Genomic DNA, 25,518 nt, shown 5'->3' with positions numbered 1-25,518 from the left:
ATTAATCATTTTTTGAGCTACTTGACTAATTTGAATTTCCCCCATTGGGGGATGAATAAAGTATTTTTCTACTTCTATTCTATCTGAAGTGGCGTAAAAAATCAAAGTAAATGTTTGGAATCGTTGAAAACAACTTTGTCACGAACAAGTTTTTTGTTCAAATTGTTTTTAGAAAATCATGTAAAAAGTTTCAGAAAGTTGTGGGGCCAACTCTCCGGTGTCTTCAGTGTAAAGTGAGTTTACCTGTAAATACAATAAATGACGAGCAGACAGTCTGATTTTCATTAAAAGCTGCTTCCAGCCTCATAAACACCAGTTAGCTGCTGTCCACTTGTCTCATGTGGTTGTAAATCCCTCAAATAAAAGCCTCAGTTTTATTCTCAGAATCAAAGACAGACAGTTTATCATCACTTCATAGTTTTTATGGGTCTTGTGTTCGCTTCATTACAGCTCATTTCACATCTAAAACCTTACCAAACCTAAAACTCTGCGTTTCCGGCACCGCGCGGCCTCAGGTGTGCCGCGGCTCGGCGAGTCTTTGAGGTATTCGTGGTGTGGTCGGGGGTCCCGTGCTCTCAGCCGGAGTCTTTGGACTTGGAGAAGGAGCCCAGCTGCTTGGTGTTGACGTCCCGCAGCTGTTCCAGCTGCCTCTGGCCCCGGCGGTACAGATACTCGATGTGCATCACGTCCGTCTTCTTGATGCGAGCGTTCTCCTTGAACTCGTCGCGGATCCGGGGGAGGAAGCCCGGCTTGTCCTGGCCGGCTCGCAGGAACTGCCGGTACAGAGAGAGGACCTGCTTCTGCAGCTTGCTGTGCCGCGCCATCGCTCAGAGTCGGCCTCACAGCGCCCAACACGAAGGAATCTGACCAGAGAGCGGCTCCGCAGGGCGCTACAAAGACATGCTGCCACCGGGACGAAGCCAAACGTCTGTCAGCTGGAGCCTCAGCAGGTCATCAAACCTCTGACTGACACTGAAGGCAACACAGTGAGGAACACAGAGGACTCTGAAAGCACCGCAGCGCTCTTCTTCTGCAGCTCCGGGGCCTCCAGGAGGGTCTGATGCTGGACTGCAGGATGGAAAAACATCAGAATGGGAGACATATTTAAAGGATGTAACCAACATCTCACACAGACAGCTGGGTTAGGGTGTGGGTACGGGTCAGAGGCAGCTGAGAAGCTAAACTGCTCAGAATCCTTCGATAAATGGAGCAGAAAACTATTATCCTTCATCTAAAGAGGCTAAAAAAACTAACAGCTTCATTTGATTTAACCTGCAGTCATGGATACGTTTTTTGATCAAGATTAAAAAATTCTTTGTAGAAATTCCATGTAAAACATGAAAAGAACAAGAAGAAGTTGTAGTGATCGTAGTGAATAATACTGACTTATACAGCTAATAATAAAGCATATTAGGTGAAGAGAGCCGGGTGGGACCCAACCAGAGTCCCTGAGAGGTAAATACATTTAAAAACAGGGTAAAAATAACCTAAAATTCTTTTTTTAAATGCATTCACATCAGAACAACAAAAGAAAAAACACATAAAAATCTGTAGAGAAGAGCAAAACATGATGAGTCACAGCATCATTGGTCAGTTGGTTCTTCAGGTCTGATACGGCAGCTCAGAGCAGTTCATCAGCATCTTTCTATGTTTCCATGGAAACAGGAAGCAGCTGATCCACTGAAACATGTTCCAACATGAACATAAACCCAGAATCTGAGGCAGAACCAGAGTTAGTTCAGTTCTGAGCAGCTTTAAAGTGAATATCTGCAGATGTTTCCATGGTAACAGCTGCAGAGATTCACTGAAACATGTTCCAACATGAACATAAACCCAGAATCTGAGGCAGAACCAGAGTTAGTTCAGTTCTGAGCAGCTTTAAAGTGAATATCTGCAGATGTTTCCATGGTAACAGCTGCAGAGATTCACTGAAACATGTTCCAACATGAACATAAACCCAGAATCTGAGGCAGAACCAGAGTTAGTTCAGTTCTGAGCAGCTTTAAAGTGAATATCTGCAGATGTTTCCATGGTAACAGCTGCAGAGATTCACTGAAACATGTTCCAACATGAACATAAACCCAGAATCTGAGGCAAAACCAGAGTTAGTTCAGTTCTGAGCAGCTTTAAAGTGAATATCTGCAGATGTTTCCATGGTAACAACTGCAGAGATTCACTGAAACATGTTCCAACATGAACATAAACCCAGAATCTGAGGCAGAACCAGAGTTAGTTCAGTTCTGAGCAGCTTTAAAGTGAATAGCTGCAGATGTTTCCATGGTAACAGCTGCAGAGATTCACTGAAACATGTTCCAACATGAACATAAACCCAGAATCTGAGGCAGAACCAGAGTTAGTTCAGTTCTGAGCAGCTTTAAAGTGAATATCTGCAGATGTTTCCATGGTAACAGCTGCAGAGATTCACTGAAACATGTTCCAACATGAACATAAACCCAGAATCTGAGTCAGAACCAGAGTTAGTTCAGTTCTGAGCAGCTTTAAGGTGAATATCTGCAGATGTTTCCATGGTAACAGCTGCAGAGACTCACTGAAACATGTTCCAACATGAACATAAACCCAGAATCTGAGGCAGAACCAGAGTTAGTTCAGTTCTGAGCAGCTTTAAAGTGAATATCTGCAGATGTTTCCATGGTAACAGCTGCAGAGATTCACTGAAACATGTTCCAACATGAACATAAACCCAGAATCTGAGGCAGAACCAGAGTTAGTTCAGTTCTGAGCAGCTTTAAAGTGAATATCTGCTCTGAGCTCCTTTCTCCTCCAGCACAGCCTGAACCCTCTCAGACGAGCTTTCTGTCCTTTCTTTAAGTCTGTTTGTACTGTTTTTAATCTGGGAGAAATATTGGCATTCTCTCTATCTGATTTTAAGTTATTACCAAAGCCAGGGTATTCTACCTCATCTTTAACTGGGATGTTTTCAATTCTACTTTGATTCCATGTGTGTACAGCTAGGAGTTCAGTTTTTTTGAGATTAAGTGTCAAACCAGATGCACTTGGAAAAGCAAGGATTTTGTTAATTGCAATTGAAACCATGTTCTTGTCTTTTTCTGTGTGGACACAAACACTGGTTCATCCCAAGAGTTAGGAGCCTTTTTCCTGCCTGAATGGATCAGGACATTTTAACAGAACTGTCTGAATAATAAGGTTTCTCTGCCACAGGTTCTGCTTAAAATGTGTTCCTCCTTTTTTGTTTATTTCATAAATAAAAATGTGTAATTCCACAGCTGTGTTGAACTGTTACAGCTCATTGTAAACGCATTATACCCACAGACACATTTTCCTTTTCTTGTTTCTGCTGTAATAACAGATGTGGTTCATTAACATCCAGCTGCTGCTAATATTCCAATAAAGCACAAACCAGAGCAGATGTGCATGAATGCTGGAGGACACAGCAGGAAACAACCAAACAACGTTCACTCACCTGTTTAACAAATGCGTCCCGATTCAAACCGACTCTAAACTGTTTGTTTCTGTCAGCTTTATGCTAGCTGGCTAACAGACATGAAACCAGAGGTTTAACCTGCTCTGTGTTAGCTACGTTAGCTCCTTTAACAGCTTATGCGTGACCTTACTACGTTACAACACGACATGAACCCAAGCGGGCATGAAAACTACAAACACGTCACTTCCGGTGACTTATTTCAGAATAAAATACTCATTCGGAGCACAAAATCTTACGAAGGATCTAAACAGAAAGGTGTGAACAAGTCCTGGTAAACTATAGAAACATGTCTTACAATACTGTTGCAAATATTCATGTAAACAACACCTCTGGGTGCGTTTAACCAGGTTAAATCCGGTTTAAAACTACACCGGAACCGGAAGCTACTGCGCACTTCCGCTTCGCTTCCGGGTGTCAAACGTCAAAACAAATCCGCAGAAAGTGAATGGAGGCAGAAAAGAAGCGTCAAGGAGAAACAGGTTCGTGATTTATTTGTTTGACCCGTTTTAAACGTTTGAAGGACGTTTAGGTTTTTATTTATTTTTAGTAAAACGGAAACGTTTCGTGTTCGTGATGAAAAGGTTTCTGCTTCGGTCAGCCGGGGAGAAGCTCATTCATTCTTAGAAATTATAACAAATGTGAAAAATCAAATATTCGGACAAAATACTTAAAATTCCCAGTTCCCCCAAAATTTAAAGAAGTTCATTTTAAAAATATAAACAACATCTATCCCTCAAATTATTTTTTAAAAAGAAGATTTCAACTTGTTGTAGAAAACTGTTATAATTGCAAAACAAATCTGGAAACAACAGAACACCTATTTTATGAATGTGAGACTGTCCAAAATTTGTGGAAATCTTTACATGAATTATTATCATCCAGTTCCGTAAACACGGATTTTTGGTCTTTTCAAAACATCCAAGTAGGCGTATTCCTCAAAGATAAAAAAGAAAAACAGAGTTCTTGATAAATAACCTCATCATCATCATCACTAAATTTTATATTCACAAGTGTCGATATGCCAAATCCCCACCTTCATGGTTTGCATTAAAATATATATATATATCCTCATTACAAAAATGTCTGAAACATATAAATAATCCCCATGCAAATAAATTATACACACTCATAGAAAATCTTAACCTGTCCTAACCTCTTGTAACTGTTTAGAAGTTTTTATTTATTTATAATTTTTTATTTATTTATAATTTTTTATTTATTTATTATTTTTTAAATTTATTTATTTTTATTATTATTATTTATCATCCCCTTTTTTATCTTGTGCATTTAAGATCTTTCAATTTTTTTTCTATATGTGGAGGTGTGAATATGTAAAGTTAAAAAAAAAAACTGTTTACTTCTGAGTATGTCATTGTTTTGTCTATGTGACATGTTTGAAAAAAAAAAAAAAAAAAAGGTCAGCCGGGGAGGAAAGTAACGAAGTACAAATACTTCATTTCCGGACATCTTTGAGGAATTTTCTCTTTTATCTGAATCCAAAACATGTTAATTATTCAAAATAAATAACGGTAAAGAAAGTACAACGTTAATAAAAAATATTATTTCTGTTTTTACTTTAATTTATTATAATATTTTAAGGTTTAAAATGTTGTTCAGAAGATATCAATATTTTATTAAAATATAAATATTTTGATCAAAATGAATAAAAAGGGGATTTTATAAAAGCTTTAACAGCATTTTTTGGGGGTTGATTCGTTAACTAAGACAAAGTTTATCATCAAATATTCTAATAAACTGTTTGGAAAAAAACAGTTTCTTCCCTTTTTTACGCATAAAGTCTCGTGCAGATTAAAACGTTTGACCTCTGATTCAAACACAGAGGTGCTGTCGGAGCTTCGGAGCATCGGACATGGAGGTGACGGAGGAGGAGCGGCGGCAGGCGGAGGAGCAGGTGGAGCGGCTGCTGAGCGGCCAGGGGTTAGAGGTCAGCGGCTGTGACGTCGGCCTGGAGCAGAGCAAGCCGGCCAGCCTGAAGAAGAACGTCACCTACATCGTCTGCGGCGTCATCTTCAACGAGAAGGTGAGCCGTGGAAAAAAAATATATATATATTTGTTCGTCGCTTCCATTCAGACTCTGTTCTCTAACGTGTGTCACGCTCCATCAGGAGGAGGTGCTGATGGTGCAGGAGGCGAAGCAGGACTGTTACAAGCAGTGGTACCTCCCTGCAGGGCGGGTGGAGGTGGGGGAGAGCCTGGAGGAGGCGCTGAAGAGGGAGGTGAGCCACACAAACTGGAAGGGGAATCATCTCCTCCCACTCAGCTGTCATCTCACACTAATTATTATTATTAATTATTATTTATAACGTCCCAGCTGCATTACTGAAGTTGTGATACCAGACCTACAGCCCCCTCCGTAAAGGGACAGTTCGCCTCTTCTGACATGAAGCTGTGTAACATCCCATATCAGCAGCATCATTTCTGAACATCTTCTTACCCCCTGCTGCGTCCTGTGAGCAGAGTTCCAGCCTCGTTTTGGTGTTGATGAAGGTAGTCCGGCTAGTTGGCTGGGGTTTAAAAAATAAAGCGTTTTGCTTCTCAGAACAATATGCGTTCAACAGAGTAATACATTTGCATCACAGAATGGTTCTCCAGGAAAAAGTCAGACCTCACAATCGCTTGGCCCTATTTTCTCTGCTTCCGGAAATATATGCAAATTTGTGCATATTTAATGAGATAATGCCTAATTTGCATGATTAAACATACAAATTTCTAAAACTTGTAATACATTTTTTTTTCATACTTGTATAAGTAACCAACTGAGGAAGTTTCATGGTGATATCTATTATTCTAAAATATTACCCTATTCAGCTGTAGTGCCTCGCCTTAATATTAAAGTGTGTGCAGCCCCGTGCAAAGAGCTCCTTAAATGAACATCAGGATGAATCCAGGAGGCGCTTTTCCAAAGCTGGGTTTGTCTGCAGGTGAAGGAGGAGGCGGGGTTCGACTGTGAGCCAATCACCTTGCTGCTGATCCAGGAGCAGGGCCCGCAGTGGATCCGCTTCATCTTCCTGGCCAAGGTCACAGGTCAGAGGTCAAAGGTTGCGTGAGGCGTCGGCTTCAGCCGAGCAGCAGCAGACACTAACGGGCCGGTCTCATCCCGTCTGTCAGGTGGCAGCTTAAAGGGTCCGGCGGCGGCGGATCAGGAGTCCCTGCAGGGCGCCTGGTGGGACAGAGAGGCGGCGCTCACCCTCAGAGGGCGCGACATCCTTCGCCTCATCGACTGCGGACTCAAGTAGGTCGTGTTTCTGCTCGAAACTCTTTCCTAAGTTCAGAGTCTGAGGCTACATTTACACTGCAAGTCTTGATGCCCAGATCTGATTTATTTTTTTTTTAACGTGTGGTTACACGTACTTTAATAATGTGACTCATATCTGATTCACGCGATAACACTTGCCTATCATCTGAAACATTGCGCATGCCTACTTAAAGGCGGGGTAGGGGTTCTTTTTCTGGAACATTTTTTTACATATTGCTTGAAATACTCTTCACACCCTCATTGCAACCAATTAATTAAAAGTTTTGACACAAATATGAAAAGTTTTAGTGGCCTCTAGAACGTACAATCTAGGAAAAACACTATCCAATCATACTGAACGGACCGTTAACAATGATTGGATTCTGATGCCGTCTATCAAACTGCAATCTGCTCCTCCCTCCCCCTCCTTCCCCCTCCTTCCCCCTGTGCGCGTACCCTGCTCCGTGAACGTCCAGAAGCTTGGCAGGAAGCTAAACTAGAGCCAGCTTGGCTAGCACCTAGCATTATTAAACGGATAGTTAGCATAAACTAAATACTAAATACAGCAACGTGTGAACGCTCGTGAACAAGCATTGCGCGTTCATGTACTCTAGAGGCGTGGCTTTGGGGGGAAAGTGAAGAAAAGGGTTGGGACTTTTTACCGGTGTATTTTCAAAATGCAGCTTCGCTGGACTCAAAATCCAGGATCTCCTACCCTACCTTTAAGTGTTTACCAAACTCTACTGCTGAGGCAAATGGACGACGTTGACATAGGTGTGATGCTAGTGTTGCGGTATACGAGAAGTTCGCCCAACATTGGCAGGATTAATAATTATCCGACATGTTCCTTGTATGTTTATGCGTCTCGCATTCACTAGCTTACCACGTGCGACAAAAAATCTAAATCGTCACATATTTAATGACGTGTGGAACGCAATGTGTAAGGATATCCGATCTGCCTGTTTACACGGCGGTCCCATTGTCACATATCCGATTCGTATCTGATAAATTTCCACATATGAAGGAGGCCTGTATCCGATCTCAAAATGTCCGAATGCATGCGTCCTTCGTCAAAAAACATATCCGATCTGTGTCACATGAGAGCAAAAAATCGGAATTGGGTAACATTTAACTGACAGTGTAAATGTAGCCTGACATGTGAGACCTGATGACGATCAGAAGCATCAACAACCAGGGCTCATTGCCTCACTTGTTAAGTCGTTGATAATATGTGATAATCGGTGTTGTCAGACTGTCATCTTCATGTTATTCTCAGTTCAGGACCACGGACAGCTCACAGAGGAGCAGCTCGTTGACCTCATTAGGATGTTTGTGAAGCTTCTGCTTCAGTTTTGTGCACAGAAGCGTTTTCTCTCTGGTTCTGATGCTGCGATGCCTTCAGGTACCATAGGAACCCCTGCCATCCCGTGACGTTGCCCGTGGACCTGAGCTGCCGTCACGTGGTGCAGAGACTCGTCCTGGTCTTCGTCGGTGCTGAGGAGCAGATCTGGATCCTTCTGAGCAGAAGTAACCCGCTGTCTCACTAAAAAATAAGCTTTATTTCTGAAAAAATATCCATCATTTGGTCTCAGAATGAGTCTAAAATCATCACCGAGATGCTCAAAATAATGACAAACAATCTGAGGCTCATACTTTGTATTTAAAGACGCCAACTCGTCTTTCTTTTTGTAAGATCTCATGTTTACTGACACAAATTCCAGACGCTTTCATTCTCTTCCACTATCTAAAACATGTGGGAGAACTCAGAAACGCCTCCTCTTCATATTACCCATAATACAACCATAATATTACCCATAATTCAGCACCTTCACCTTGGTTTTTGTCTCCACCCAAAGCTTCACACGATGCTGCATTCACTGCACTTCAGAAAGTAGGACGTTAGACCTCCTTTGCTTTGCTATTCAAAGCTAATTGTCATCAGCAGTTATAAAATTCACTTCAGATTAAAAAAGTAATGAGCTATCGAGCAATTTGTCTAATATTTTGTATCCCGTTTGTATTTAAAGGGATAGTTCCTGTGAGCAGAGTTCCAGCCGAGTTTTGGTGTTGATGAAGGTAGTCCGGCTAGTTGGCTGGGGTTTAAAAAATAAAGCGTCCTGGTTCTCAGAACAATATGCGTTCAACAGAGTAATACATTTGCATCACAAAACGCAGCAGGGGGTAAGAAGATGTTCATAAATGATGTTGCCAATATGGGATGTCATACAGCTTCATGTCAAAAGAGGCGAACTATCCCTTTAAGTGCCTTTAAGCATTACAACAGAGCCTGAAATTACATCAACAAACTTGGAAATGAGTGACTGTTGTTAGCATTAGCCTCTAAAACATTTAAACCACAGAGGAGAGCAGCTGTGATGGGATTTTTGTGTCGTCTACAAGCTCGTATCTCAGCACTTTTCTCGTGTACGTCTTAATCAGACCTCAGAGAAGGGTTCAAAAGGGCAGAATATGTGACCTTTAAGCTCCCAGTTAAGGTCACATTAGTGTTAAAGTGTCCCATAAAGTATGATGTCATCGATCTAACCCCGCCTCTTCCTGTCCGGCAGCCCCGGCGCTCCACCTGCCCACGGCAGCGGCGTTGAAGACCCACGTGGTGACGTGGGCGGCCAACATGGTGGTGCAGGACGCCATGCCGTCGTCCTACTACGACCACGAGGTCAACACGCTGGGCGCCTTCGGCCTGCAGCACAACGGGCGGCAGCACGGCAAGACGGACGGCGTGTGCTTCAACACGCTGGTGGCGCTGCAGCCCGACCACGTCCAGCGCGACGAGGACGGGCTGAAGGTGGAGAGGCCGGCGGCCGCTCGGCCTCCGCCCGCCGAGAACCCGCGATACGTCTGGTGCGAGGTGCGGAAACCGGAGCTGCGAGACAAGCTGCTGGAGACCAGCAGAAACGCCTCGCTGGTGCCCATCCACAGCCTGCACTGAGGCGGCGGCGGCGGCGCCGCCCACAGCGAGGAGGGAGGAGCCTGCACTGAGGCGGGAAGCCGCCGCCCACAGCAAGGAGGGAGGAGGGAGGAGCCTGCACTGAGGCGGGAAGCCGCCCACAGCGAGGAGGGAGGAGCCTGCACTGAGGCGGCGGCGGCGCCGCCCACAGCGAGGAGGGAGGAGCCTGCACTGAGGCGGGAAGCCGCCGCCCACAGCAAGGAGGGAGGAGCCTGCACTGAGGCGGGAAGCCGCCGCCCACAGCAAGGAGGGAGGAGGGAGGAGCCTGCACTGAGGCGGGAAGCCGCCGCCCACAGCAAGGAGGGAGGAGGGAGGAGCCTGCACTGAGGCGGGAAGCCGCCGCCCACAGCGAGGAGGGAGGAGCCTGCACTGAGGTGGGAAGCCGCCGCCCACAGCAAGGAGGGAGGAGCCTGCACTGAGGCGGCGGCGCCGCCCACAGCGAGGAGGGAGGAGAGGGAGGAGCCTGCACTGAGGCGGGAAGCCGCCGCCCACAGCAAGGAGGGAGGAGCCTGCACTGAGGTGGGAAGCCGCCGCCCACAGCAAGGAGGGAGGAGCCTGCACTGAGGCGGCGGCGCCGCCCACAGCGAGGAGGGAGGAGCCTGCACTGAGGCGGGAAGCCGCCGCCCACAGCAAGGAGGGAGGAGCCTGCACTGAGGCGGCGGCGCCGCCCACAGCGAGGAGGGAGGAGCCTGCACTGAGGCGGGAAGCCGCCGCCCACAGCAAGGAGGGAGGAGGGAGGAGCCTGCACTGAGGCGGGAAGCCGCCGCCCACAGCGAGGAGGGAGGAGCCTGCACTGAGGCGGGAAGCCGCCGCCGGCACCGGTTTGGGCTCACGGAGCAGCAGAAAGACCCGAAACATTTAACATTTTACAAACTGGCCTACTGTAACGTCAGACTGTCTCAATCTGGATCGTTTTCCTTTTTTTCTGCAGAACGTTTTGCGTTTAAAACCGTTAAAAACAAGAAGACGGGGCGGTCGGTGGCGTAGTGGGTTAAAGGAGAATTCCGGCCATTTACCAAACATATCCCATCTGTTGGAGACCCAGGAAAGTTGGCCAAAGGGAAAACCGCGAGAAATTTTCATGCCCGCTGCGCAAAGTTGTCCAATTGTGCTGATTTCCATGAAAGCGGGCTCTATCGGGCAAGCGTTTAACCTTTCCTGAGGCTCTTAACGTGTACCAAAATACTTTTGACCGAATTGGCCGTGGTGTCAGTAGCAATACAATTCAACCCAGGGGCTAACCATACCGTTAGCTAGCACAGACATTATACATTTTGAGATTTCAAAAACAGCCAGCTTACCTCTCTCAGCTTCCGTCATGTGACACGTCATGACATCACGGCGAATATGGGTGTTGAAACGAGTCAGCTGTTCGATAGGAAACAATAACAAACATGGCAATGTGTAGTTCGGTTCCCGAGGGTCGTTTTTGGTGGACAAAAAGACAATTTTGGAATACTACAGTGTATGACTTTGGCGATTAATTTGTGCGCACGCCTGTGGAACACGGAAGCTGAGAGAGGTAGGTGCGCTCCTTTAAGCAGGCGCCCCATGTGCAGAGGCTATAGTCCTCGCTCCCGCATCGGACGGCCCTCTGCTGCGTGTTGTTCCCCCTCTCTCTGCCCCCTGCTTCCTGTCTCTCTTCACTGTCCTATATAATAAAGGCATAAAAAAGATAAATAAATAAAGAAAAACCAAGAAGAAAAACCAGAGGAGTGACAATTAGTTTAACTTTTCTCTGAAACTCAAATGAACAGATTAGAAAATGTTATAGAATGTGTTTATCTATTGTTTTTAACACCTACTAATAAAGCACTTTAAATCAGATGTAAGATCGTTCCCGGTCTGTGTCGTGGTGCTGGATAAAGGTTTCCCACAGCAACGAGGGTTCTGGATGCAGCGCTGTCTGAGGGGTCAGAGGTCACGGGGGTCCAGCTCAGGCACGCTCCCTGAAACTCCTCCAGAGTCCCTGAATGCTTTAATGATCTTCTGCTCTGCAGAGGCAGAAATATGCAGATCCCTTCCGCTCTTTCTCTGAGGAACTTTGTTTTAAGATCTTCTGCTCTGCAGAGGCAGAAATATGCAGATCCCTTCCGCTCTTTCTCTGAGGAACTTTGTTTTAAACTAAAATCTGTGAGTTTTCTCTCTTCATGAGCCACAGCTGCAGTTCCACATCTCCACCAGCAGGTGTCCCTGTTCAGCCCTTTCTGCACCGGTTTCCCCTCAGCAGCAGATGGAGGTATCGTCTCATTCAGAGTCTGAACAGGATGGGAAGTGTTCAGCTCTGTTTCCTCCTGCTGTGTTTAACATGCAGAGACTCACCAAATAAAACAGAACAGTTCAAACTGCTGACAGTTTTATTTCATGACACAACCAGGTGCTTCTCTGACAAACATTTCTCTTTAAAGGGCGTTGAAAGGAAACTGGCTCCGTGCTCATGTAGCGGCGGCCTTCAACTTCTTGACGTAGCTGTCGTTGAAGAGCTTCAGGTTCTTGTTTCGTTTCTCCAGACGGACTGTCCACTCGTCCCTGAGCCTGAAAACACACACAGAGAGGTTTCGGTTCATGAGGCCTGCAGCAGCTTTTTACCTCTGAGGCATCAGCGTGGACGTCTGTGCTCAGAAGTTACCTCACAGGATGTTCTGCTGGTAAATCTGGGTGTACACCACAGTTTGGTCTGCTTTGTCTAAAGGAGATACTGAAGCATCGGCGCTTATTTCCTGAATATTTAGGGGATTCAGCCGGTTGTAAGACGCACCGACACCGGGTGTGTCTAATTCATACTTCTGCACAAACACGTCTCTACTCTTTATTGAACGACATTCATTTCATTTACAGACGTGACGAGTGTTTCTGCCAATCACTCAGCACTACCACCGCACTTATAAGGGCAAAGTGTCCCTTTCCAGGTTTCCCTCAGGGTCACTTTGTCAGTTAAAGCGTCAGTCTGCACCAGCAGAGCAGGTAAAGGGTCACATGTAATAGGTTTTACATGTAATGTGACTTCAGACTGTTCCAGGTAGTCAGAGCAGAGTCCAGTAATCCAAATTTTCAAAATTTAATCCATAATTAAAGACCATCCAAAGTGACCCTGACGTGATTTGAACACGCAACCTTCTGATCTGGAGTCAGACGCGCTGCCGTTGCGCCACAGAGTCACATGATGAGCAGCAGCATCATTGGTTAGTTGGTTCTTCAGGTCTGATACGGCAGCTCATCAGCATCTTTCTATGTTTCCATGGAAACAGGAAGCAGCTGATTCACTGAAACATGTTCCAACATCTGCTGGAGATAGTTCTTTAGGCCTGACACTTCTTCTTCTGTCCTCCATGCGTCCAGTTTCCTCAAATGTTTTAAGGACACGCTGCACACCATGCTGAGATATGCCAAGTTTTCAGCTAACAGCTCTTTGGGAATCACCTTGTTGCTGCAGAAATCCTGTTTCCTGTCTGTCACACTGTGTTATCTTTGCTGTTTTTCACACATGCAGCTAAAGAAATGGGAACAAATCTTAATTCCAGTCTAAAACCCACAAAGAGCTTCTAGATTATTCATTTCTGGTGGCATAAAACAGTTTAATCATTTCATTTATATTAATTGTTCCATAATTAGTCATTAGATTATATCTTATATTCCTTTTTTAAGCTTTAAATTGAATCTTATTTACTTTTTCTTGATGTTGAATAACATATGATTCTTATTATTGTCTGTTTTTTTCCTACTTTTCTACTTTTAGACGTGATAATGTTCATTATTTTGGGATCAGGATTTTTTTTTCAAACTGAATTTCTTATATTAATTTGACTCTTTTGGTAACTGAAAGCAGTTTTAACGTAAATGTAGAAAAAAGTTGAAACTATGAAGCTGTTATTCAAAGAAATGGGAACAAATGATGTGTCTCTGTGACAGGCTGCTGGGAACAAAGTGCCTAAAGATCCAGTTTAAAACGTGGACACAACACTGGTTCATCCCTTGAGTTAGGAGCCTTTTTCCTGCCTGAATGCTTCACAGCTCAGAGTTAAGTGCACAGTAAAGAATTTCCCTGTAAATTATTTTACAGGGAAACTACACTGAAAAAAACAACTCATAAGATTTACTTTAAAAACCCTTTGTAAGAATTTGCTCTCAAATGATTTAAGTAATATTTAATGCTGCAATATCAAGTAGATTTTACTCACCATAAAACATAAGTTTTGAAGATATTAAGTAACATTTACTTAATTACATCTAAGTTTTAAGTTATATTTATTTAAACAAATTAAGTAAAGTCTACTTGTTTTTCATAGGCAGGAACATCATTTTACTCAAAATTTTAAGTAAATTTTATACATCTGTAGTATTTGCTGTTATGAAGTAACTTAGTAGATTTTAACGATACACTTTCAGAGTAAAGTTTATGTAGGATTTCTAGGTTTATGTACATACAACTATTAAACATTTAAATTGCATGAGGAAACCTAAGTAAAACTTACTCTTCCCCCATAATTCATGTATTACGTTAATAAAATGTTTAATTTTACTTAAGAAGCTCTAGTTCTTACTGAATCTTAAAAATACAAGGTAGAAATTATGACAGTTACTCTAATAGAGTTTACTTCACCAAAAAGTCACTTTTTTCAGTGTATACTGTTATTTATCAAACAGTATATTACAGTACATGACGGAAGGATAACTGTGTTTTGGTAATCTACCGTAATTTATTTAATGGTATAATAACGTATTTTTGGATTTGGACATCAATTCATTACAAATACTGTTTTATGCTGTTAAATTAGAGTTATCTACTGATATTGTTAAATGATTTAACTGTTAATTTACATGTGAAGGATGAATATTCAACAGCATTTTACAATTATTGTAAAATACAGCCGGATACTGTTGTAAATACACCATAAATATACGGAAATTCTTTACAGTGTGGCTCAAAAACACTTTAATAGAATAAAGAAAGTCTGGCTGCTTGGAAGGAGCTGGATCAAGACTCATGAACAGTGCTGTAGACTTTAAATGAGTTCTTTTTATCACATCAGAACATGGAGTTATGAACATCTAATCAAGCTATGAGGAATATTACAAACTCAGACGTATGGTGTAGATATTTACAGCTCATGCAAATCTGAAAACTGTTTAATTTAGGGCTGAGAGTCGGGTGTTCTCATGTTAATGAGTCCTCACAAAGACAGAAGTACAAATGAGTGTTTGGCTGTCAGCAAGTCAAAGAAAGCAGCCGTGCACAGGCATGCATGTTTGTTCCTGAGTGTAACCCAACGCTCGCCGTCAGCTGTCCTCACCGTCCCTTCATCACCTTCCTGTCGGGTTTCCTGGATTATTACATTTGTTCTTTCAGCTGCCGATAATCCTCCTGACCTCAGCCGAGACAAACGCTCAGATAAACAGACACGTGGAGATCTCACAGAGTATGTCGGAACACGGGCGTCTAATTTCCTTCAAGCGATTAATCACTTTGCTCTGCGGGGTCCGCATGAACAGTTATTATGAACGCGAGTTATTAGTTCCAAAAGAAAATCAAGTGTTTAAAACATCGGGCCTCGTGCAACAACCGTTCGTACGCACAGATTTGTTCTTAAAGGGACAAAAACTGCAGAAAATCATCCTCAACATGTCTGAACCCTATGTGGGAACAAGTTAAAGGGATAGTTCGCCTCTTTTGACATGAAGCTGTATGACATCCCATATCAGCAGCATCATTTCTGAACATCTTCTTACCCCCTGCTGCGTCCTGTGAGCCGAGTTCCAGCCTCGTTTTGGTGTTGATGAAGGTAGTCCGGCTAGTTGGCTGGGGTTTAAAAAATAAAGCGTTTTGCTTCTCAGAACAATATGCGTTCAACAGAGTAATACATTTGCATCACAAAATGGTTCTCCAGGAAAAAGTCAGACCTCACAATCGCTTGGCCCTATTTTCTCTCCCTTCGTATCACTGCCGACAGCCGCGCCTGTTACGGTGGTTGCTGCTCTGTCTGCACTTCGGTCTGCACAGCAGGCAGTGATACGAAGATCCTCATTATGCGGCTCCTCAAGCTTTAACTGGCGGCTCGCACTCGCATAGTAGCTTATAACAATATGGTAACAATAACAAAAATATTTTTCAAATAACACACAGCGAATACTGCACAGTATTAAGTATTTTTATTAAGTATTAATTAAGGCTTAATGGTGTTTCCTGAAGGGGGAACTGTTAAACCTGGCAACGCAGCCCGCTTAAACCACCTCACGCTAGCTCCTTTAGCCGGTTTTTAATTAAAAGGCCAAAAACCAGCACAAAAACCAAAGGAAAATCAGCATGAAGACGCCAGAGAGGGGCCGCGAGATGCAGGCACGATGGATCGGTTTTTAACTAAAAAAGGGCAAAAACCAGCACAAAAACCATGCTCATCCTGAATGTCTCACTACGATTGCAACAAAAAACTACAAATACAACATGAAGAAAGTCGAGGACATGCACACCAGCTTCCGCTCATCCCAGTATTAAGGTAAATGTGGTCTGAATTGAAAATGTATTGGCTGTGTTGTTCCTTTTTCTGTGGGATGTTTTATATGTAGAAATGCATATTTGCAAAAGGGGACTTTAGCATGTTGTGGTAAAAGTGCCTCTTCCCTTGATTTTGCTCTGCCAATATGGCTCTTGGGAAAAAAAGAGTGAGTATCAGTGCCTTAGCGCGTCAGGCTCTTGGAAGAGAGCGTGCGCTCCGAGACAGTGGAGATATTGTAGTAAATAAGAGGGATGGTCGCCGAGCCGATGTGGAGATGAGTGATGAAGAACTCTGCTGACACGGACTTAATTGAACATAGAAACCTTTATTTGTTTGTTCTCTTGAGTATCAGACACCTCAATATCCTTGTGGAGACAGACGAATGGCTGACATCGCGATTTAGATCGCCAAGGACTGTGCTGCTGCTAATATGCAGCTTGCTGGAGCCACAACTCCAGAGAGAAACACGCCGATCAAACCCAGTTCCACCACACGCCCAGGTCCTCACCACCCTTGGATTTTTGGCCACTGGAACCTTTCAGAGCGAGATTGGAGACAGATCGGGGGTGTCCCAATCCTCTGTGAGTCGTGCGCTCCCCTGTGTCATCAAAGCTCTCATCAGTTTATCACCCGTGGTACATCAGATTCCCATCACCGCTGTCCAACAAGTACAGATTAAGAGGGACTTTCATGCCGTGGCTGGACTGCCAAACATAATCGGAGCAACAGACTGCACACATATACGCATCAAAGCAGCCGTGAGCTGAAGGCCAGGTGGGTGTGTCTCCATACAGCGGGGGGCAAACTGCTCTATAGCTAGGGATGGGAATTGAAAACCGGTTCTTGTTGAGAACCGGTTCCCAGTGTTTCAATTCCTTGAAATCGTTTGGCGATTTTGCAAACGATTCCCTTTTATCGATTCCAGTGGGCGCGAATGACGTCACCACGCAGCGTTGTGTGGCGAGTCCGGCGCAGCCAGCAGTCAACAGTAAACATGGCGCCCAAGCGGTACAAACGCTCGAAAGTTTGGTTACACATCCCTAAAAAAGACGACAACAGGGCAACTTGCAAAGTGAATATTTCACCAAAGGGAGGAAATACTACCAACATGCAATAACTATGAATGAATGTCGCGTTTTCGATCTGCTCCGGACTAACGTTGGTGAATCTGAACCCAGCAACGTTAGCAACGTTAGCAGCGTTAGCATGTCCTCGGCTAACACTGCAGGTAACTAACTAACAAACACTGCCTATCATGTTAGCGCCATTTGCCTCATTGTAAAAGCTGCTGTTAGTAACGGTTAAGGTTAAATGAATGCCTTCTCAGGCATTACATTTAGATGAAATCATGAGAGACAGAGCCTGACTGGCTCAGAGCCAGAGGCTGGTGGTACTACCCCCAGTTCACCTCTACCTCCAGCTTCTCCTTTCACCAGAGCAGGAAGAGTTAAATTACCCAGGCCAGGATAGACCAATGTGGACCTCACCGTTGTTGGGTTTGTGAGGTCATGGTCAGTATTAGGTTTGGGTGCATTTCAGACACGAAGCTGACGTATTCCACCGAAGAATAGCGCGTCTGAGAGCGTCGACATCGTGTTAAAGAACCTAATGAGATTTTAGACACCGGCTGAGGCAGCCACAAGCTGAATATCTATATCAGAATCACTTCTAAATCCAGCCCGTGAAGCCTTGCTTTCTGCTGGCTTCCATCAGTCATCGCTGTGAGATTATCGCCTCGTCTCTCAGCAGCACATTTTTCCAGCCTCTGGCCGGGTCGCACATTTTGCTGCACACAATTAGTGGTCACTGAAGTGGTAATAGATAGTCAGGGGATAAGGAGAGACACGGTACCGATAGGTTGGGGATTAGGGTACAGGGTAATGGAGAGCTGGGGGATTAGGTGTGATGGGTTCCAGAGGTTATGGGGTGTTAGGACAGGAGAAGGACGGCGTTCGGAGGGACAGGCCTCATAGCTGATGTAACACCGCGAGGTGAAGTCTTTATAAGCAGCCGTACTGTATGACAGAGGCCTGAAAACCCGATACTAACGCAATGAATATTCCCCAAACACAGGCTGAGACAGACGGTAAGAGGAAGCTGAAATCTGTCGACTCTGTCACACATGCAGCAGGTCATTGCAGTCCGATAAACATTTATTTACCTCTGAATTAGTACTAACATGGTCCTAATACTCATATAAGATGGCCAACATATTCATCCTCTGTTGGCATTCTCCCTTCGCCTTCTTCCAGCCACATTATTGACATTAGCTTAGTTAATGAAGGTGACGTACACCAGCTTCTAAGGAGTAATTGCTGCTCCTTTAGCCTTTAGCAGCAGCTAACGCTAACAGCTTAGTTAATGAAGGTGACGTACACCAGCTTCTAAGGAGTAATTGCTGCTCCTTTAGCCTTTAGCAGCAGCTAACGCTAACAGCTTAGCTAATGAAGGAGACGTACACCAGCTTCTAAGGAGTTATTGCTGCTCCTTTAGCAGCAGCTAACGCTAACAGCTTAGCTAATGAAGGTGACGTACACCAGCTTCTAAGGAGTTATTGCTGTTATTTGTTCCTTTAGCAGCAGCTAACGCTAACAGCTTAGCTAATGAAGGTGACGTACACCAGCTTCTAAGGAGTTATTGCTGTTATTTTCTCCTTTAGCAGCAGCTAACGCTAACAGCTTAGCTAATGAAGGTGACGTACACCAGCTTCTAAGGAGTTATTGCTGTTATTTTCTCCTTTAGCAGCAGCTAACACTAACAGCTTAGCTAATGAAGGTGACGTACACCAGCTTCTAAGGAGTTATTGCTGTTATTTTCTCCTTTAGCAGCAGCTAACACTAACAGCTTAGCTAATGAAGATGACGTACACCAGCTTCTAAGGAGTTATTGCTGTTCCTTTAGCAGCAGCTAACGCTAACAGCTTAGCTAATGAAGGTGACGTACACCAGCTTCTAAGGAGTTATTGCTGTTCCTTTAGCAGCAGCTAACGCTAACAGCTTAGCTAATGAAGGTGACGTATACCAGCTTCTAAGGAGTTATTGCATTTCCTTTCTGAAAGATGAACATCATTGTTCCCACTTTACTTTGTTAGCTGAAGCTTTCTAGCTGAACGGTTCCGTTCTGTAACTCATCAACCTGCAGCTGTGTGGATAAGGTGCGTTTCCAACACAACACCGGTCCTCTCCTCACTCTCGGTGTGCTAGCTTTACATCATCGGCATGTTTCTGATAAAGATGGAGGTCTCCCAGTACAACTGTTTAATGAGGTTAATATATCCAAAATGTTTAAACGCAGTAATTAACGGTACACATGCATTACTACGAGTTACGCTGTGTACATCTCCGGCTTGGTCCATCACTGTTGAGGAGAAAGCATTGTTTGCTAGCATCTGCAGCTAGCTTACAGCTATGCTAAACTACTTCCCTCTGGGATCAACAGAGGAACTATCCAACTACCTGCTGACCTCCTATAAGACTCAACTCAGACTTTTAAAAAAAGAGCACTAAACCAAAGTCACTGTGGTTCATCCTGAGGGGAACAAGAATGTCTCAATCAGACTTCATAACAAACGCTGTTGAGATATTTCCTACATTTCATTCTGCTACTTTGGGTGAAAAGTAGCTTAGACGGATTAATCCTAACCAAAGATGTTCCTGGGAAGCGGTTCATTTATTGGCCACCGGTGACGGGATGGGGCGAGTTCGGGTTGCAGTGCGGCTGATGTTTCCGCTCATTAGCGGTCGTTATTTCTGAGACCTTTAACAACTACACTGTCGTAAAGAGTGTGAGTGTCAGTCCTGGCACGTCCAGCAGCTCGCTGAGGGACGAGGTTGTTTGTGATGAGAGGGTCTGTTTTTAGATGTGTCTATTCGCTCACATGTCTACTCCGAATGAAACCGCATTCTCAGTGCGGTGACAGACTCCCGATTCAAAGACAACGATGGATCAGCGAGTCCGTGGGACGTCAGCCTGGCCTGCAGCTGGCAGGATGAGCTGTGCAGAAAGCAGGCGTTTATGGGAGGTTCAGTCTGCCTGAAACAGCTGCTGGATGTGGAAAGATGACAAACACTAATTATGAACATATGTTACATGTAAAACATGTTATTTATTTATTTTTATTATTTTTATTATTATTATTATTATTATTATTATTATTATTTATTTTTATTATTATTTATTTAGTCATTTATTATCATTATTATTATTATTAGTTAGTAGTAGTATTTTTTATTAGAATTGGTATTATTATTGTTGTTGTTAATATACAATCATTGTAAATATTAATAATTTTTTGAGCTACTTGACTAATTTGAATTTCCTCCATTGGGGGATGAATAAAGTATTTTTCTATTTGTATTCTATTCTATTTCTATTTCTATTTCTATTATATTCTATTTCTATTTCTATTATATTCTATTTCTATTTCTATTATATTCTATTTCTATTTCTATTTCTATTTCTATTTCTATTGATATTTCTATTGATATTTCTATTCTACTCTATTCTATTCTTCTACAGAGTTGCCTTAAAAAGTTACAGGTTCACCCAAACCCGTCGTAACGATCGGGTTGGGTGTGAACAGATGTCTGGTAACACCTTGTTCTGACCCACAGGTGTATACCTGAGGCTTCGCTTCTGTTCAACACGCTTATTTTCAGGGCAGTTTGGGTTCAGACGGACACAGAAATGGTACCAGCAGAGGCGTCCCCCCCAATTGTTGGTGTGTGGATGTGAACTGGGGGGCCGAGCCGGGTGGTGTTACTGACTTTTTCAGGGAGCTCTTGTTCCTCCTCCTCTCTTCGCTTTCGGCATGTTGACCGTCGATGTTGATCCGCTCCTCCCAGAACGACTTAATCTGCAGCCGATCGTGCACCAGAGCCACGTTCATCTGCAACGACACAGCACAGAGGACACCAGAAACCCCGTGAAAGGTCAGACTCTGCTGGGGCGGGTCCACTCAGAGGCTGGGGGGGTAACTAAAGGACACTGAAATGCTCCAAAGAAAGATTTAAACTTCTAGAACAGGGACGGGCAACTGGCGGCCCTCGTCCTCACTCAGTACGGCCCGCAAATAGATCAATAATAATTTAATAATTAAAAAAAATAAAAATAAAAATAAAAAAATTTAAAATTGTAATTATACTGTTGACCGATAGAGGGCGCGCCATACGCAAACAAAAGCGGGGCCCGGGCCGCTTTCCACAACAGCGAATAGGAAAGTCCAGAGCCATGGCCACTAGTGGTGGCAAAAAGAGAAAACTTGACCGAGAAAATCGCATTTTTCAGCCAAAATGGGAAGAAGAGTACCTCTTCAGTTTTGTTCTTTGTTATGAAGGAGTTCAAATTCCTTTTTGCGCTTTTTTTTAAGCAAATGTTTTGTCTTTTTTGCTTATTAGGGACGTGTTAAAATGCATTTATATGCAGAAAATAGTTGTATGTTGGTGCAATAAACATACAGATATAAATTCATATAATATGTGTTCTTATTGAGAATCATTTGTAGCGACTTTCATATCCAATTATTCGAAGTGCGCGGTCATGTGGCCCTCCAATGATAGTGCTGAAAAAATGTTAACCCTCTTTATCATGGAAGTTGCCCATCCCTGTTCTAGAATAACACACACGCGGTGGTCAGCAGGTGGTCAGCAGGTGGTCAGCAGGTGGCGCTACAGGCTGCGACGCACAGCAAGTGTTACGAAGCCAGAAAGTAAAGTTATCTGCAGAAACTATGGGTATGGCCCCGTTTCCTGTCATGATATCAGCTTTACACTGAGAGCACTGAGCAGCGCTCCTGTTCCAGCTCTACTTTATTTTTACTAGAGACTCGTTAATTATCTAACGCCGATAAATATTTTATCGCGCATTAACGCATATTTTAGTCATTTATTTATTTTTTCTAATTAAAAATAAAATAAAAAATTGGGGGGCTTTTGTGCCTTTAATGCCTTTAGTTGGCCTTTTGAAGAAAGGACAGAAAGCTCGTCTGAGAGGGTTCAGGCTGTGCTGGAGGAGAAAGGAGCTCAGAGCAGATATTCACTTTAAAGCTGCTCAGAGCTGAACTAACTCTGGTTCTGCCTCAGAATCTGGGTTTATGTTCATGTTGGAACATGTTTCAGTGAATCTCTGCAGCTGTTACCATGGAAACATCTGCAGATATTCACTTTAAAGCTGCTCAGAACTGAACTAACTCTGGTTCTGACTCAGATTCTGGGTTTATGTTCATGTTGGAACACGTTTCAGTGAATCTCTGCAGCTGTTACCATGGAAACATCTGCAGATATTCACCTTAAAGCTGCTCAGAACTGAACTAACTCTGGTTCTGCCTCAGATTCTGGGTTTATGTTCATGTTGGAACACGTTTCAGTGAATCTCTGCAGCTGTTACCATGGAAACATCTGCAGATATTCACTTTAAAGCTGCTCAGAACTGAACTAACTCTGGTTCTGCCTCAGATTCTGGGTTTATGTTCATGTTGGAACATGTTTCAGTGAATCTCTGCAGCTGTTACCATGGAAACATCTGCAGATATTCACTTTAAAGCTGCTCAGAACTGAACTAACTCTGGTTCTGCCTCAGATTCTGGGTTTATGTTCATGTTGGAACATGTTTCAGTGAATCTCTGCAGCTGTTACCATGGAAACATCTGCAGATATTCACTTTAAAGCTGCTCAGAACTGAACTAACTCTGGTTCTGCCTCAGATTCTGGGTTTATGTTCATGTTGGAACATGTTTCAGTGGATCAGCTGCTTCCTGTTTCCATGGAAACATAGAAAGATGCTGATGAGCTGCTCTGAGCTGCCGTATCAGACCTGAAGAACCAACTGACCAATGATGCTGTGACTCATCATGTGACTCTGGCACAACGGCAGCGCGTCTGACTCCAGATCAGAAGGTTGTGTGTTAAAATCAGGTCAGGGTCATCGTGTCTGAGAGGCTTCAGGCTGCGATGAAGATAAAGCTCTGCAGCTGTTTCCTGTTTTCATGGAAATATGTAAAGAAATGAGGCTGATCAGAATCTAAAGGAAGGACTCTGAGGGCGTCTGAGTTTCTAAAAGTTTTCCTGGAAATAGAAAAACTAGGGCTGGGCAGCGATTAAAATGTTTAATCTAATTAATCACATGATTTCCCTGATTAATCACGATTAATCTCATTTGTACGCAGAATCCAAAAAATGAATCCAAAAGTAGTGTATAGCTTTTAGCATTTAGCTTTATTTTAAATGTGCTGCCATATGAATGAAAGTGCCATAACATTTGTTGTGCAAACACACTTTTAACATCAGCATCTTTCTGTAGTTTTTATGTAGAAGCCTCGCTCCACTGTCTGTTTCCTTGAATGACTTGCTGCTATCAGTTGTGTGTTTTGCCTTTAAGTGATATTTTAGACTGGAACTACTACGCTGAGAAGACAATTCAACTTGGCAGTGTTTACAGATGACTTTGGTTCTGTCGACTCCGCCGTCTGGAAGAACTTTAAAATGAAACGCGCAAACAGGACGTCAGGCCGTATCTCTGCGATGCATTGATGTATACAGCTATATTTTGTTCGTTTTTTTCAGGTTCTGAACACGCTACAACAGGCTGCTGGGAACAAAGTGCCTAAAGATCCAGTTTAAAATGGCTTCTTTGCTAAGTTGGACCCAACACTGGTTCATCCCTTGAGTTAGGAGCCTTTTTCCTGCCTGAATGGTTCATAGCTCAGAGTTAAGTGGCTTAACGAAGAAATAATGGACTGAAAATGAGGAAAAAGGCAGAAAATGTCCAAAGAAAAACTCTGAAAGACCTTCAGAAAGTGTTGAAACTATTGCTGAAGATCACTTACGCTGCTTGGATGCTAAATATAAAGAAATAAGAGTTGTCTCATGACCAAAATGCTTCAAAAACCACATAAAATACTTAATATGGCTGTCAAAGTCATATAAATGTAGTTGGAAATTAATTGTTATACAAGAAATGATAATTAAATGTCTGTTTCTGTTCATTTTAGGCCACTATTTGAGTAAATTAATGTAAAAAAATGAAAAAAAAAATTTGTTGCTTGTCTGACTCCAAATCTGAGCGAATTTTATCCCTGTTTGGTGATATAAAGTCCTGTTTTTCACTTTCACTGGAGGTGAATGTGTGACAGGCTGCTGGGAACAAAGTCCCTAAAGATCCAGTTTAAAATGGCTTCTTTGCTAAGTTGGACACAACACTGGTTCATCCCTTGAGTTCGGAGCCTTTTTCCTGCCTGAATGGTTCACAGCTCAGAGTTAAGTGGCTTAACAAAGAATAACTGGACTGAAAATGAGTGAAAAGGCAGAAAATGTCCAAAGAGAAACTCTGAGAGAGCTTCAGGAAGCTGCAGAACTGCTTATCAGGACACTTTAAAGGTTCCAGGAGAGTTATTTATTGTGCTGATTTGTTTAGTCCGAGTAACAATCCTAATTAATAAAGAGACAGACGGTTTATTATCCAAACAGCCTTCCTGGAAAAGTTGTTTGTGATAAACTGATGAAATAAAATCTAAATTTAGGGACTGATTTAAGTCTGCGGCCATGCTGTCCGTCCATCAGGAGCCTTTTACCCCAGAACATTTCTGCTGTCACACATCTGTTGCTTTCAGGAATGCTCCCCTTTATTTTCAGCAGTGTTAAAAATAATTCCCATAAATGAAACCATGATAACATGCACACACACACACTTAATAAGCTAATTCACAGGTTTTTAATCCGTCCCACGCTAACTATCAGTCTTTGATGTTATTTTAAAGTAAAGTCTGGATTTTAAAGATGATTTTCAGACTAAAGGAAACATTTAAATCAGAATACTCAACACATAATTTAAATCTTTAAATCATCCGGAGGCTTCAGTTCACACTTTATGATTTAAAGTTAGTGAAACTGAAGATTTTTTTATCTTAAAAACACAGAAAGAGAACAAACTGACCTTCAGTCAGAGCCTCAGCGTCCGTCAGCCTCACAGGACCTCAGGGGGGGGCAGTTCCACTGCTGCTCAGAGAGCCGACCGTCCCCTCACAGATATGAACATGTGGGCCGGCAGCAGCCAATCAGGGAGCTCATATGTTAGAGGGGGGGGGGGGCACTGGACCTCAGACCCAAACAGAGAGCTCACAGGTGTGAATAGCCGCATTCCCACTGTAGGAACCTTCTGCAGTTCCTGTAACCTTTTCAGGAACGGGGACGATTTTCCCCACATTCACACACACAGGAACTAGGGACCGCGGCCCTCAGTTCCTGGAACCATTTCAGCTCCTTCTCCTCAGCTGGGTCTGTTCTGGGTTCTTTACGCGACAAACCCTGGGCGGCGCCATTACCCTCCATAAATGCACTTCATTTCC

The 25,518-nt window shown here is 43.4% G+C and overlaps 3 protein-coding genes and 1 non-coding gene across 5 annotated transcripts; 1 reads left to right on the top strand and 3 right to left on the bottom strand.

The window, feature by feature from the left end:
• Window positions 1-282: 282 nt before the first annotated feature.
• On the bottom strand, window positions 283-3,628 carry sdhaf1 (succinate dehydrogenase complex assembly factor 1). Its single transcript, XM_075468891.1, has 2 exons — window positions 3,443-3,628; window positions 283-1,068 (listed from the first exon to the last, which is right to left on the bottom strand). The coding sequence occupies exon 2, from the start codon at window positions 822-824 to the stop codon at window positions 576-578; it is 249 nt and encodes an 82-aa protein (XP_075325006.1). The 5' UTR covers window positions 825-1,068; window positions 3,443-3,628; the 3' UTR covers window positions 283-575.
• A 241-nt stretch (window positions 3,629-3,869) lies between these two features.
• On the top strand, window positions 3,870-11,514 carry nudt18 (nudix (nucleoside diphosphate linked moiety X)-type motif 18). Of its 2 annotated transcripts, XM_075467059.1 has the most exons (8): window positions 3,870-3,942; window positions 5,304-5,504; window positions 5,590-5,700; window positions 6,406-6,508; window positions 6,593-6,716; window positions 8,122-8,246; window positions 9,287-9,670; window positions 10,108-11,514. In XM_075467059.1, the coding sequence occupies exons 2-7, from the start codon at window positions 5,334-5,336 to the stop codon at window positions 9,667-9,669; spliced, it is 1,017 nt and encodes a 338-aa protein (XP_075323174.1). In that variant the 5' UTR covers window positions 3,870-3,942; window positions 5,304-5,333; the 3' UTR covers window position 9,670; window positions 10,108-11,514. The 2 variants fall into 2 exon arrangements, with proteins under 2 accessions (XP_075323174.1, XP_075323173.1); XM_075467058.1 differs by having other exon boundaries at window positions 9,287-11,514.
• A 526-nt stretch (window positions 11,515-12,040) lies between these two features.
• On the bottom strand, window positions 12,041-25,176 carry LOC142381817 (protein FAM240B). Its single transcript, XM_075467060.1, has 3 exons — window positions 25,107-25,176; window positions 20,945-21,066; window positions 12,041-12,222 (listed from the first exon to the last, which is right to left on the bottom strand). Exons 2-3 carry the CDS (start codon window positions 21,064-21,066, stop codon window positions 12,123-12,125), a joined length of 222 nt encoding a protein of 73 aa, XP_075323175.1. The 5' UTR covers window positions 25,107-25,176; the 3' UTR covers window positions 12,041-12,122.
• Window positions 12,774-12,845, bottom strand: trnaw-cca (transfer RNA tryptophan (anticodon CCA)). Its single transcript has one exon. It is a non-coding gene; the product is annotated as a tRNA-Trp (tRNA).
• Window positions 25,177-25,518: the final 342 nt, after the last annotated feature.

Source organism: Odontesthes bonariensis, chromosome 6 (genome assembly GCF_027942865.1).
Source record: "Odontesthes bonariensis isolate fOdoBon6 chromosome 6, fOdoBon6.hap1, whole genome shotgun sequence".
Classification (NCBI taxonomy): Eukaryota; Metazoa; Chordata; class Actinopteri; order Atheriniformes; family Atherinopsidae; genus Odontesthes; species Odontesthes bonariensis.
The sequence above is the reverse complement of the archived record's forward strand: the minus strand, read 5'-3'. Positions and strand labels throughout refer to the sequence as shown.